This window comes from Hyperoodon ampullatus (assembly GCF_949752795.1).
Source record: "Hyperoodon ampullatus genome assembly, chromosome: 5".
NCBI lineage: Eukaryota > Metazoa > Chordata > Mammalia > Artiodactyla > Ziphiidae > Hyperoodon > Hyperoodon ampullatus.
In genome coordinates, this window is record NC_136918.1 from 55,552,540 (window position 1) to 55,568,325 (window position 15,786).

Here is a 15,786-nt window from a genome sequence, read left to right on the forward strand (position 1 = left end):
CTAAAGATGAGGTAAAACTCAAATTATCAAGGACAGGGTGAAGGTAGAATTTCCTTAATGGCTGTATGTGTAAGATTTTAAAGAGTCTTAGTAGGGAGTATGTCTCAGCCTGAATTACTAGTGTGCTATGGCCACTAAAGAAGATGATACTGTCATAGATTATATTTTTAAAAATATTTTCTACAATGAGGACACTTATAGTGGTGTTCTATGAAGCAAAGATCAACCTATACTTGAAACACTTGTTATGTTCAACTTTTGACATCATACTTCCTGAGAAACATAGTTTGGTAAGATATTCAAAAAAGTGTTCAGAATGGTGTATTGAAAATAGAAATTCTTCCTGTGAGAAGAGAATGACTCATGGAAGATATAACAGCTGTCTTTAAATATTTAAAAGGAAGTCAGATGATGGAGACTTTATGACTTTTAGGGAAAAAAAAAGAACAATAGATCAGTATAAGGAAGAAATTCCAAATGGTCCCAAACGTAGCCAGCTGCTTTAGAATTCCAGACTCATGGTATTGTGCAATGATAGGGTTCACAACCACATGTTAGGATTGTAGTGGAGGATTAAGGAATTAGTTACATGGTTGGATCAGGTGAGATTTAAGCTGAGTATTTCATATTCCATGATCTATTTTGGCCTAATATAGGGTGACTTCAGATATGGCCATATTTATTATTAGGAAGGATTATTATACACCTGCCTCTGTTGATGGACTTGCTCAATAGAATTCATATAATATTGTGGGAACTCAACAAATATTGTTTTATCTTTATTATTTTTAGACCTATCAAATAGATAAAACAAGATGTTGCATAATGATGTGATATAGTTGGTAGCACAAAAGGTTTAAGTGTTTAAAACTATTCCTAGTGTGGCAATAATTGTTATTGGGTAAATCACAGAGTTGGTCCATGTGTCTAACACTCAGTACATTGTCTGGCACACGTTGGGCACTACTTGTTGGGTGAAGGGATGGCTAACTCCTCTCATTGCTTGATTGGTGATCACTAGCTTCCAACCTGCCCGAAGCACCATTTATTTAATTCACCTTAAGACTTTCCCCACAAATTCTACATCTTGAAGAAGGGGGCATAAATAATAATGGGAGAAGGCATGGGAATGGAAGCTGCAGGAACTGGTGGGGAGACCTCTGGCAATGCAGAGGAAGTCAGCTCTGAGAGTGAAGCTGAGTGTTTTCAGGAGAGAAATAGAAATGTTTAAGGGGAGATTCAAGGCAACTCTCCAGGATGGGGGCAGTAGAGAAAGTACTTCAAATTATGGCACTCCACTAGAAAATATTGCTTTCATATGAACATTTATAGAATATATTTGGGACATTCCTTTTGAACTCAAAAATAACATTCTGTAACCAGTAAGGAAATGTAAAAATGTAATGAAAAAATGTAATCATATAAAACAACATGAAATACTACTAAACATCAAAAAGTGGAAAGTGAAACTCTTAGAATATGTTTCTGAACTGTTTTGATTATTTGGTACTGATGGCTATATGTGGTCACAGAGACCAGCAAGGCAATGACAATTCTATTTAGCAGTTTGAAAATATTGGTCTTTAGACCATGCATGGGGAAATTCTATGATGTTCTAATTGTTTACTGTACTCTTATCTTGGATGATAGTCAGATGAGAGATGTCCACACTTCATTTAGTCTTCCCTACAAAAATCATTATTGATTAGATTGTACAAGACTAGAAATACATATCTCTAGATTTTATTTTTGTTTGTTTCTAGCGACACAATTTGACAAAGACTTGTATCAATGATTAACTTTTGTGCCTCTTCCTAAATATTATGAATCTTGTTCTCTAAGGACAATAGATTATGGTTTAAAGGGATTTATTTAAATCCCTTTGTGCTCTTTTTAAGTAGCTGTCCGTATATCTCTGCTTTAAAAAAAAAAAACTATTTGGAAGCAAGAAGTCATTAATTAAAAATTGAGAAGTTTTTCTTCCTTTCTTTCTCCCTCTTTCCTCACTCCTTCCCTTTTTCATTTTCTCTTCCTCTTCCCGCTTTCCTCTCTCTTTTCTGACAAGCTGTGTAACAACTGTATCCAAGTTCCCAAACTTTACTCTCTAAATTCTTTCCCTGCCTTCACCAAGAGGTGAACAGACCATAAAATATCATTTCCATCAAATCAGAACTGTCAGCACATGTGTGGGCAAGAGAAAGAAGTTGAAAGGGAACATTTATCTTGGAAATGTTTTTGTGTGTGTCAAACAGAGATGAAATTATTTCTGAGTTTAAAAATGGTCAACACAACTTGGAAAACATGGCAATATTTATTCGTGATAATAAACCTGTTTTTAATGAAATCCATGGATGTCCAAACACAAACTGAATCATGACAACCCAATGGCCTTTTGTTACAAAAAACATGACATATGTCCCATTAATTTGCTAAATGATACGAGTGCAGAGAAGGATGAATCAAAAACACTAAAATCCTTTTAAACACACCATCTAATATAGATATCAATTCTGGAAATGGCATTCAAAAATAGTTCCTCTGCTTTAATTTCACTTGCTGATTTTTTGTTACTGTACTTTTACAAATTTCTTTAAAGCTCTAATTGTCATTCATTTCAACACAAAACTGCTAGCACTTTGGCTTGACTTTTCATAGAGGACTAAATTCTATCACACTATTACATATGTAGGGAGGCATACAATGTCATTTGGAAATATATGAGCCTCAAAGGGCCATCATAAATATCCTACAAACCATATAGTTCATAGGCTATATATACCACAAGGTATATATGATGGTTGACTAGATAAAATTACATACCTGTCTGATTTGATTGTCCCTAACAACTTCAGACTTCTTTTACATTAAAATTACTTATTTAGCAAAAAAAGTTTAAGTTTACTAGAGATTTAAGTTTCCACACGTACAATTAAATCAAAGGCCTAAATAATTGTTGCTTTTCAAAAATTCACCTTGCTCTTTTCCAGAAGTCATTTGGACCCATTTGATAACATACAAAAATCAAACTAAATGCAAGAAAAGACCTTTCTAAATAAATTTTTCTTATTGTTAACTTATAACATGGTCACCCTATTATAACTTTTAAATTGAATTATTAGGATCTGCAAATTAAAAAAAGACAATAATGTTCATAAATAAAATCCTAGAAAGAAAGGCACTTATGCCCTGCACATGGTTATTCCAGTCTGTAGATGCTACAACCCTTTTCAAATGGAACTGGTTTCTGGCCTGCATACAAATACAGCAAAGTGCCAGAATAAAATCAAATCAGAATGCTTATGAAAAATAGTCGTTTGTTACTAAATGTTTCACATCAGTAGGAAATTTCTTTAGAGACTTCTGATGGAAATTTGAAGTGTATGCTGTTATATCAAGTGCAGGAGAGGTATAAGGCTGTTGGAGAAATTCCCTTAGTTTCTTGACTAAAAAGCCAAAACAATTGTTGTAACAAAAAGCTTGACAAGATAACTAAGTGAATGATAACAAAATCTCATCACGGAACTGCCCATTAATTGAATTTATTTGGGAGCATGTTTCACATGTATAACTAAATTATCTAATTTTCACTCATATTAAAAAGTGATAGTCTATAACAATCAATTACTAGAAATGAAGGGAAAGGCCAGTACTTTGAACCAATAACACAGAAGAAAACAAATATCAAAGGACTGCCACCATATTCGACAGCTTCCTAAGAATTCCATTCATCATTTTGCCCTATGAATATTTCTGTGAAACTCGCCAAAGAAAAGAATCCCAGTAATTTCTATGTAGTAGTGTCTTTAAAGCTGGAACACAAAACCACATTCTCTGAATCCTTTCACTACATTAACATGTGTCAGTATAAGTATGCCAACAGGTGAAATAACTGAGAATAATATGTTATAGATAAAACAATTGAGTTTTGGTATTTCTTTTCTGTAAGAAGATTAGTGCCATCCTTGTTTTCTTCTTTAGTATTATGTATGGTTGATTGTTTTAAAAAATTTTGTTGCTGTTTTTATGTTATACAGATTAAAAAAATTGAATTAAAGAATTATTATGGTCAAGTTTTAAATTAGAAATGAAGAATGAAATAATCTATACTTTACTCAGATTTTCTACTTTGAGCTATTAGCATGATCTCTCCAGATTCAAATTGGGTCTTTTTAATGCTTTAGCAAATGACTTTCCAATTTCCTAAAGTTAATAATGAAACTCATGATATATCTGTAGCAGTCAACTAGATTTTGTTCACAGTCAACATATTCAATAAAAATTAAAACTATGAGATCTGTCACTCATATTGCTAATGCCATCCTCTAAAACAACATTAATCTGTTGGTAAACATTTGGCAAGAATTTTGTATACTAGCAAGACAATGAAATAAAGTCAATTTTGGCTTAATGCTTGTATAAATTGTAAGCAGCCTTGACTATTTGCAGTTTCATCAGAGGCAGGAAAATCTGAAGTAATAAGTGATGACAGAAATATTCTTTTAATTTTGCAACTTTTTTTCTAAAGAAAATTATCATCTTAATAAATACACTTTAAACATATTGAGTAAAATTTCATAGCAATATTCAAAATATTTCTTGCATTTAAAATTTATGTTTTAGCTTTCAAAACAGTTCTTAATGTTCTATTTATTGTGAGACATCATTTTACATTAAGAAAACTAGTTGTTGTAATTGTAAAACTAGCAACTAACACTCATTTACAATGACTTCATCACAACCTGAAACAGTAATAAAACTTAGAGCTGCTTTATCTTCCACAAGGTTGATGCTACATTAATTAAAAAAAAAAAAAAAAGAATAGGTCTATGTTTTGTTTTCCTAAATCATTTCCCTAAATTAGTATAAAATAGATGTCTGTTATGGTATAGCTATGTAGATCAAGTAATAGATAAGTTTAGAGCAACAGATAGGTAGATAGATATAAATATGGCCATCATTAAAATATAATAGAATGGTTTTGCTCAGTGAAGTAATGCATATGAAAAATTTCATTTATATCTTATTTTGTTGTCATTTCTATTTCTGTTTTTATCTCTTGTTTAATCAATACAGTAAAAGACAGTTTTCTGATTAAACAATATTTCAGATGTTAAACAATTCTTTTTATTTGTTTACATTGGCAGCTCACAGTCTAAAAGCATAACCAATCAGGCAAAAACTGCATGTAGACTGCTCTGGATTTTGAAGACTTTTTGCTTCTAAAAGATTTTTATTTGAAGTTACGGAGCAATATCTACATTTTACTGATAGTTAATAATTGGGAGGGGGAATTATAAGTAAACAAATTCCTTGAAAGAGAAGATTTTTATCTTTAGTGTTAGCTTAATGTCTTGCTCAGCACTTTAAAATTTTCTTAGAAGGATAACTTTCTAACCACTACTTTATGATAATTTAATCACCTTTATATTGTGAACCTAGCTATTCTATTTCATGAATATTGCACATTTATTTCCAATAGACCTGTTTCTTGATGATCAGAATTGGAACCTGTGTTTCTAACTGAAATCAATTGGCACATTTTATTTCCACACTACTTTCACATAAGAGGTATTTAAAAATACAATGCTAATATTTTTTCATGAGTTCCTGGGCTTAAAAATTCAAAATATTAAAGTTTCATCAGTTTCATCTTAGATGAGACTTGCCTTTAAATACACGATGTGTTTTCTGTAGAAGTTACCTATATGTCTTCAAAAACCTGACTTGTCTAGAAAAATGACTCTCTGAGACAGTCATGTTTCTTTTTCTGTTGTTGTTGTTGTTCTTGTTTTTTAAAAAAAGACAAAACAGCAATAAACATTTTAGCTCTTTAATGAGCAAAGATCATGTCTCTTAGCATTGGACTAATAGTCATTATTATCTTTATTTCACGCAATGACCAGTGACATGGCCAAGATGTACAAAGTTGTTTCCATCAAGTAGTATACAATTTTTTTTGTATAATAAGCTTTCATTCTTGAAAAAGAGTAACTGAAAAGAAAGGTTTCTGTTACTGCAGTTAGTTTGTCAGAGAAAGTTCTTTGCATTATCTTACAAACTATCAAAATTTCTAGTCATCTGAAAAAATGTAAAAAAAAATCACATAACTTTAGTCTAATAGAAATATAGTACAGGTAAGAGAGAAAGTATTTTTCAGGATGTGCTCTTTAAGTCCATCTCAATTTGTTTTAATACAAATGTACATCTGATTACATATACAAACATTTGGAAAGGTCTGTGATATACTGTTACTGGTAAACAACAGGGGGATGAAGAGTTTCCTGTGGTCTTAGAATATTCATTTAAAATCACACGCATGTGTAAGACTAAAATCCTCCAGGTGTTGATTCTCCTTCTAGGTTTTGCATCTACGTTGCACTTTACTGAGATTGCGTGAATAAATTCCAGTGAATGAACCTCCGTGAGAAAGATAAGTGACGTGAGAAGGGACATAACTTTATATTGTGTTATTATTAGTAAACATTTTGTCATGCAACATGAGTAAATCAATGAACTGAGAACTGTAATCAGAGTGGTAATTTGGGGCATCCTTATATCATAAAAGACTAGTAAGTAACTCTTTGGACACACTTCACCTTACCAAAAGGAACAAAATACAGAGTAATAAAAACCACAGCAAAGTATAGATCCTGTAACACAGGTCCAATTAGGGTTATATTTCCATCAAGTACTTAGATGGGAATGAAAAGAATATTAAAAACATAGGAATTTTTTTTTCTGGGATTCATATCAGCGAGTATTCACCACTATACCTATAGTTTCTTCAAATACCTTTCATAACTAATTCCGTCTATTATCAAAACTACTGTGGATTATTTTATTGTAATTACTTTTGCCCCTTAAAATCTTCTTTAGGTTCTGCCAATTGATGGAGGAAGCTTCTATTAAAAACTCCAATGGGATGAGAAGAATTTTAATTACGGCTTAATCAGCAGCACAGCCACCAAGCATATAAATTATCATGCACATCGTGCTAAAAATATCCAGTTTCCTTTATCCCCACAACTTTATACTGACAGCACTTATGTGATAATGTTGTACCTGCCAGTCTTTAAACTTCATTGTTTTACTGGCAAATTTCATCATGAGCCTCTGCTAAGGCCATTAACAGCACTGGTGCTTTGTGTACTTATCCAAATATGTAAATATGGTCTACACAATAAAACAGCTCCAAATAAAAACTGGTGAAAATTATCTGACATTCCATTGGTGTGTCCCTTGTGCATATTCATGGTTGTTTTTTTAATTTTTTATATTTTATATTTCAGACATAGTTCTTTCCTGTTTGGTGTTCCACATGCCTAATTCCATCATGTAACATAAATCTTCAAAAAATTAATTCTTGAATGTGAATGAAAAAGTATCATTCAGAACAATTGCTTCAAGCAATTGAAATTCATTTTTAAAGTTGATTTGTGTATATATGTACAATTCATGTTTTTTTCAAAGCCCCCAAAGTTCTTGATATGTATATTCACATAATATTCCTCCTTATTTAAATAGTAAGCGTCTTGTAGATTGAAAGCCAAGGAATCTTCAGTAATCTTTTACTGCAATCCATCAAAAAAATAGAGTTTGCTTCTCTTATCTGGCTATACCCTGGTTGTTGAATGTGAGTGGGGGTGGGGATGAGGATGGGGCAGAGTATTGTTCTGTCCTCCGGTAAATGTATTGAATGTGTGTAAGGGTTGAATCCCTGGTATAGTGTTGGGAATCATTGTAATGGTGTTGGGTGTCATTAAGGGAACATCATCAGGTGACCTCCTCATAGCTAGTGTGTAATCTGGGGGGCAGGCGGTCCGAAGAACCACCTCATGTGGATGGATGGACTCACATTCATGATCCAAATCGGTGTGCTTCATTTGGAGGGACATGATCTCCTCTTCTTGTGCGTGGGTCAGATCATTCGTAGTCGTGCGCTGAGGGCTGCATCTCCTGTGAACATCATGTCTCCTCTTATCCTTTTTGTAGTACAGGGCTGCAAAGGCCAAGATGTTCAGAAACAGCAGTGATGCTCCAACTGCAATAGTGACGCTCAGCTCTGTTGAGTAGTCCCTTTGATCCACTGAAAATGGACTCGGTTGTTGTTTGGGATCATCCTGCTTGGCAGTGGGAAATGCTGATGTGACAGATACAGAATTTTTTCTCGTAGGTCTGAAAGTGATGTCAGTTGATGGCACTTTAGTTGTTGTCGAGGTATACTGAGAAATGTCATTGAGATTATGCAGATGAGGTACCAGCTCCAACCAGAGGTTTACTTTATTGGCTCTGTAATGTTCTTTAACTCTTGGTTTTAATCCAATATGGAGATAAAGTTGGTCTTTCTGGGAATATCTGGTCCATGCTACTTCTTCAAAGCGGTTGGGTTTGGTATGGATGAATTTTGTGTCTTGAGGGACTGGTTGATTTGGGTCGCTAGAAAAGAGAAATTATGAGAAAAAAATTGTTTTATTCTTTTAAAAATCAAAATACTACTGGTTTAACATCTAATTGAAGAGGGTGAACTCAGCCAGGCTTTAGACTGTGTTTTAACATAACTTGGGTCAATTTAGAAATATCAATCCCAGCTCAGGCAGGTTGTTGGATAATAATGTAGTATAAGTAAATCTCACATTCTTGTTCTCTCTACCCACGGGCTGCTATATACCCAAAGATTTAAAAATTCATGTACATATGAGTTGTCTCATAAGCAAGCTAGCAGAGACAGCATTGGAAAAAACTTGGCATTTGGAATTGGCAGGTGAGGATTTGAGTCCTGATGCTGCTGTACACTAAACATATGAATATCTAGGTAAAGCTCTTGTAGCCTAACGTCCCTTTTCCATAAAATGGGATTATAGTATCTGAGCCGCTCACCTCACAAGGTAGCTGGGAGGATCAAAAGGCATACAGTACTGTAAATTGAAAAATCTTTATAAAATATTTGTCACTATTGAATAACAATAATAAGAAGTCCTGTGTAATTAAAAAAACAAGATAAATTTAATTACTGAGTAATGCAGTAAAGGTATGACTGTCTTAAACTTTACAAAGGAAGAATAAAGCAGTGATTTTTTTGAAACACCACAAATATAAATTTTGAATAAAGGAACTTAGTGTATTGTTGGTATTAATCTATTAAATTAAATCATTTGGACACAAAATATGTATTTTTTAAGTGCTTAAGAGGATATTTTAATTAAATTATAGCAAACTTCATTCCTTAGGTACGTACCCAGTTTTAGCAAAATTTGTCCAGTATGTCATTACGACTGCACTCAGCATCACATCATTTTTAGAGAAATTGCAAGGAAATAACTCTGTAGGTCCAATCATGGGGATTCCTAGTACGTAGGGAACCTCATCACCATGAGCTGCATCAGCCCAAGCTGGAACCTGATCTGTTTGGCAATGATGGTAAAAGGCATAGAAATATGTGGGTGAACCAAAGTTTGAGTGAAGATCTGCTGTAGCTACAGCTGGTGCCACCCACTGATGGTCCGTAAACAAAGCTAATAATGTCTTCCTTCTGGTTTCAGGGTTATGACGGTCAGCCCAGTCAGTATACATGAATTTAATGGTTTCTCTCAAAACATCTTTGCCTTCAGGGTATCCATATAAGTTATCAACAAAATTAGAAACAGCAAAGTCAAAATCACTAGCGGAGATACCATCATCGCTATCTACTATATTTTCAACAAATTTTAACCCTTCCCCTTGGTTAACTCCTAACATTATATCATAGTTGAGAAACTCTCCTTGCTCCATCAATATCTGAGGATCATCTGGTATTACATCACCATCAATCACAGGTCCAAAGGCTATGTGGTATCGTGCTGGTTGAATATCTTGGTCAACAAGTTCTTTGTAAGGCTTCTTCTGTAAGCATTCCACTAACTCTACTGTATCTGAAACATTGCAACCAACTTTTGTGGCCAACATTCTAGCATATTTTGCAGGTTGGAAACTAACAGCCCAGCTGGAAAGGGCAGTTCCGCTTTGAGCTATTGCTCGTTGAAAAAGTCCTATAGGAAAAAACCAAGAAAGAGTTTCAGATGACCTTTGAATAATGCTGTGGTAAAACAATAAAATCTGATATTTGAGACATGTCCCAGATATGACTCAAGAAACAGGGAGATAGAGACAGTTTTGCTTAAGAGAAGGTACATAAAGTCATCCCCAGGGTATAATGAATTCGAGAGGTGGACCTTAGTCATCTGCTTTGAGTAGCAACTACTTTGGGATCAAGAGGTCTAAATTGTGCAATGCCTCAAAAAGGCAGTAAGCAAGGAGAGGAGAGTGTGGAAATACTTGTGGCAAAAAGGCCCAAATATTTATTTGCTCAGCATGTAAACACCTACACTGTTACCATAGCCAACCAGATGCAGCTAACTCTCTCCCCTTTAATTCATCATTAGACTTTGTATTGTCTTTTGAGGATATTTCCTCCAATTTGGCTGCAAGCATCTTTCTTCAGAATGGCTCTGTGTGTTTGTTTTAATCAGATTTTATCTGAAAAATAATTGTTCAGACCTCACATAACTACTGGGGCTGGGAATTTGCTAATACCCTGTGGATGGCCCTAAAGGCACACGAAACAGAATATCACTTTAGACATATTCTTTCCAGTTCTTTATGTCAGACATAGTATGCTGAATATTCATCTTTCAGAAGAAGTTATAACATTTGAAGTATTTTCACTAAGTTAAAGAAAAAGCCATCAGCAGAAGGATTTAGTAGGGGGGTGATTTAACTTTTTCCACTGTTGAATGTGCACTGCTATATTTTATCATAAAAAATGAAAAGTACATGGTCCACTGCTTTTCACTTAATTACATTTAAGAATTATAAATCATGGTCCCATATGCAGCTTGATAAGAGCTGCATACCATTCAAATTTATAAATGAACTTTACTTATTAAGGTATTCTCTAATAAAATTCTTGTTTTAAAAATATAATTTATCTATTTTATTTAAAAACTTACATTTATTGTCAATTTCCAAATACAGCTTTATAGTTCAGTTATTCAAACACACGCTCAATCATTCATATGTGTTAGTGTGTAAGAACTCTTTCACAAAGGTGTTGAAGTAATGACTGTATTAGAAGCAAAGTTTTCATTTTTTCTCCAAACACATATATGTATTCAAAATGTCTGTAATATGTTCCTAGATAATTATAAAAATATTCAAAAAGTCAAACAATACTAATTTAAATTTGTTTTGGTTTCTGACATCTTTATGAACATATTTGCAGTTTGCTAGAGCAAAGTTTGCTAGAGCAAATAATATAAATACAAATAATTTTAAAAAATTATATAGGTTATGTGTTTGTCAACATTTGCTCAGAGAAATATTGTACTGCTTAAAAATTTTATAGCTAAAATAAGATTTCTATAAGATTCTTTCCCATTTTAGGGACTTAATGACATAAATTAAATATACCAAAAAAGGTTTTAAGGACAATACACATCACATTTGAGATAGTCTGAAATATGCCATCTAGATGATACTGGGAAAAAACACATATTCTATTGTCAGCGAGAGTGCTTGTTATGTGTGGTTGACTCCTGATAGATACAGGCCTGAGCATTGTTGCAGCTCTGGGAAGTTCCCAGACCTTAAAGTCTATGTCTGCAATGGAGATAAAATTAGCCTGATGATTTCAAGACCTCTTCTGAGCATCTCCTGGTCAATTCAGGCAGCTTCGTTAATAGAGATAAACTTATGACTAGATCAAACATAAGTCCATTTATCTAGCCAGGCATAGACAAATTTCCTTGAAGAGTGTGATGGAATGCTATATTTTCAATTGTTTGCATAGCCATTTGCCACTGTTTACCACATTGTGAGTTGATGAATAGCAATGCTAGCTGATGAACTAATTGATTCATCTCTTTATGCAATGCTAGTGTTATACTGGCTGAAAATGGCTTTGGTGCCCATGTTCACTTTACATTTAGAAAAAGTTTTAGAAAAAATCAGCGCAAAGAGCATGTGAGACCAAATGATCCTAAGAAGTCTGAACAGATTGTCCAATGTTATCCTAGATAAGTATTGGCGTTAGTATAGTCCTCAGGCTAGAACAATCTAATCTGTTCAATTAAGAAAAACAACAGCAACGAAGTTTGTTATTTCAAAATAAGTCATTTCACTACAGACCAAAATCTCTATACAATTGAAAGAGTTCTCACACATGTGTCATTTTGTCATCTTGGTTCAGAACTCTACTAATACAAATGAGATGTTACATAAACTATGTCTATAAATTAATCTATAATAATATATGATCCTCCAAATATACAAACTCATTTAATGACTGTTATTTTGAAATCCCACATTAATGTGTCTTTGATACCAAAAACAAATATTCTATGTCTGGTGCTCATATCATAAAACTCAGTCTTACAGATTAGGAAGCTTCATGAATTACAATTGACAGTGTATACTTTCTTAATATATATAAAATGATGATGGAAAACCAGAAAATACAAGAAGGTCTATGCTGATGTATATTCTCTATTTTCCTGCCTATTGTGTATGTATAATGGAGAGAAAGTATTTGTTTTACAGACTTCTCCAACAAAACACCTCTGTTCTTGTGGATATTTCAAGTTAATAATGCTATAAGAATGGGTGACTAAACTCATGGTAAAATGGGAGTCCATCAAGACCAGCATGATAAGCCTGGGGCAGGCATTTTGGAAAAAGGATGTCAAGGCCAGAAAATGGAGACAAGAACAATATTTCATGGATTTAAGCAGCCTCAGTGCTCCATGTTGCTTTGCCAGGCTTCAGGGGAAAAAAAATTAACACTCTTGGAGTTGAAAATAAAAAAAGCACAAATTCAAACATATTTTTCTTTTTAATCAAAAGCTCTACTAGTGACCTTGATGCTTTGACAATTTTGGATCACACATGCAAAATAATCAAACATCCATTCTCTACTCAGACAACAAGTGAAAATCACATTTCCAGACAAACCAGCTTACAACTGCTTCTGTATTTTCTTCATACTAGTAAAGGGTTTAAAACATCTACTATCTAGAAAACATTATATACAAGCCTTGCATTAAAAAATAATTTTAAAAACCCTTGTCTTTGATTTTGATTACTGAATAAACAGAGATAACAGAACTGTGAACATCTTTGATTTTCCCCAAAATCACCCTTTGGAGGAGAGGAAAGTAGTGTAATGTTAATTATTCTGAAGTGTGTTTGAAAGGGCATCCATACCAAGCTCCACAGGAGACAAAGAAAAGAGTTTGACAAAAATTTAAACATGCATAGAGGAGCTGAAGAAACAAAGTTTTAAACAGTTATTGAGTTCAACCTAACACTTAGTTTAAACAGAGAAATATATACAGAGCATCACATACTACTGATGGTTGTGGCATGCAGACACCAAAATTGTCAAAATTTGCAACCTGCATAATACCTTTGGTTGAATTGCTCCAACGGTTACCTTCAGAATAATGGGATAAAGTCAGCAGATTGACACATGAACCCCCAGCACCAGATCCAAAAACAGTGATTCTTAAGGGGTCACCACCAAAGAATCCAATATTCTCACTAGTCCATCTTAAAGCCTGTATGAGATCAAGGAGTCCATAGTTTCCTTTTGCAGCCTGATCCCCTGTGCTCAAGAAACCTGGAAAACAGAAATAAAAAACAGAAATAAAAAAAAAAAAACACTCTTTTGAGTTGACATGAATCAAATAGACATCAAATTCAAATAAAATTGAAGCCTGTGTTCATCAAGATGAGTACAGTCCAAGTTCTTTAGCAAAACTTTATTTCCCACTAGAATAACATAATTTACTTTAGGAAGAATAGCAGAGACTAAAATCTGAAAAATGACATTTATCTTCCCCAAATGTTCCCAAGTTATCCAGGTAACAGGTAACAGGGGGCAGATAAAGAGAATGAAGACATTCTGAAAGACTTCAAGGGAGATATTCTAGGGGCCAAGTTACCTGGTGGAGATATTTGGGATAGTATCATGGGGTGTATGAGAATGTGTTTTTGCATAAATACTGTCAGTCCTCAAGTTGCTCGTGGTCTAATATGGTTGGAATTTAAGGTATGTGTGGCAGAGTGGCAGGATATGACGGTATAGAGCAGGGATATTTTTCCAAGACTCGTGTATAAAATTATATGCAACTCTTTGCATATATAGGTGTATGCACATTTGTATTGATGATGCCCCATGGTTAAGAATCACTGTACCTGACGTAATTTGAGGTCACATTTTAGAACGCCCTAAATGCTAAACTGAGGAGATCTGCTCAACTAGAAAACAGTGTAGAATATTTGAAGATTTTTGAAAAGTTGAGATTCATATTTCTCCAGTACTCAAAGCTCCATTTTATAGTGAATTTAATAATGAAAAGAAATATATGTTGAATAATAGAAAGAATGGAGGTGGTGAGACGTTACAAAGATCTAAACTGACTGAGTGGAAAAGACAATTGAAGAAAAAAGGAGAAGAACGGTCTAAAATTAATGAAAAGAAACCTCAATTAAAATAGAATTGGGGGGCTTCCCTGGTGGCTCAGTGGTTGAGAGTCCGCCTGCCGATGCAGGGGACACGGGTTCATGCCCTGGTCCGGGAGGATCCCACATGCCGCGGAGCGGCTAGGCCTGTGAGCCATGGCCACTGAGCCTGCGCGTCCGGAGCCTGTGCTCCGCGGCGGGAGAGGCCACAGCAGTGAGAGGCCCGCGTACCGCAAAAAAAAAAAAAAAAGAATTAGGAGGTCAGAAAGGGAAGCGCTCATGCCCTATGACAATAGCAGAGCTCAGCAGAAAGAATGAAAACTTTCCTTGCATGGCAAGAACTCAGCCAATGAGGGACTCTCACAACTCAGCTAGTGAAAAGCCACCCTACTTCAAACTCTCAATTCCTTCAATGGACTCTTTGTTTACTACAGCCCTCCCAGCTTCCTTTTAAAAAAGTTCTCCTCTCCTTGCTGTGAGGGGACTTGCATGTGGCTTGCCATGGTTGTAAACCCAAAGAGCAATTCTCTGTTGATCCCAAACAAACCCATTTTTACTGCAGAAATAGCTGGCAGTGTATTTATTTTAGGTCAACCTTTTGATAGCCTGCATGGGGATCAAGAGAAGACCCTTAATGACTTCCAGGTTGGTGGCAAACAAGTGTGATATCCTCATTGAGCCTGTTGCTACTCACTGCTTTTCTCGCCAACCCTGGAATTTAAGATTAAGTCTTTCTCCACTCAAGTGTCTGCCCTATTTGCATTTTGAAGTCCTCCAGGTTTTACTGGGGACCTGTTGAGTTTTTTTTTTTTAATTTAATTTAATTTATATTTTTATACAGCAGCTCCATATTAGTCATCCATTTTATACACATCAGTGTATACATGTCAATCCCAATCTCCAAATTCATCACACCCCCACCCCCACCCTCCTGCCGCTTTCCCCCATTGGTGTCCATACGTTTGTTCTCTACATCTGTGTCTTAATTTCTGCCCTGCAAACCAGTTCATCTGTACCATTTTTCTAGATTCCACATATAAGCATTAATATACAATATTTGTTTTTCTCTTTCTGACTTACTTCACTCTGTATGACAGTCTCTAGATCCATCCACATCTCTACAAATGACCCAATTTCATTCCTTTTTGTGGCAGAGTAATATTCCATTCTATATATATACCACAACTTCTTTAACCATTCGTCTGTCAGTGGGCATTTAGGTTGTTTCCATGACCTGGCTATTGTAAATAGTGCTGCAATGAACATTGGGGTGCATGTGTCTTTTCGAAT

At 34.6% G+C, this 15,786-nt stretch overlaps 1 protein-coding gene across 4 annotated transcripts in view; it reads right to left on the reverse strand.

Moving 5' to 3' along the window:
• Positions 1 to 7,613: 7,613 nt before the first annotated feature.
• The window catches only part of NLGN1 (neuroligin 1), a gene marked incomplete at both ends in the record, with an annotated part of 709,231 nt that continues 701,058 nt past the window's right edge, over positions 7,614 to 15,786 (reverse strand). For 3 of the 4 annotated variants that reach the window (XM_079704459.1, XM_079704457.1, XM_079704458.1), the window contains 3 exons: positions 7,614 to 8,436; positions 9,236 to 10,025; positions 13,439 to 13,651. In XM_079704459.1, the coding sequence (XP_079560585.1) occupies positions 7,614 to 8,436; positions 9,236 to 10,025; positions 13,439 to 13,651 (1,826 nt within the window). The remainder of the gene's footprint in view (positions 8,437 to 9,235; positions 10,026 to 13,438; positions 13,652 to 15,786) is intronic. The other variant, XM_079704460.1, reaches the window with a different exon arrangement.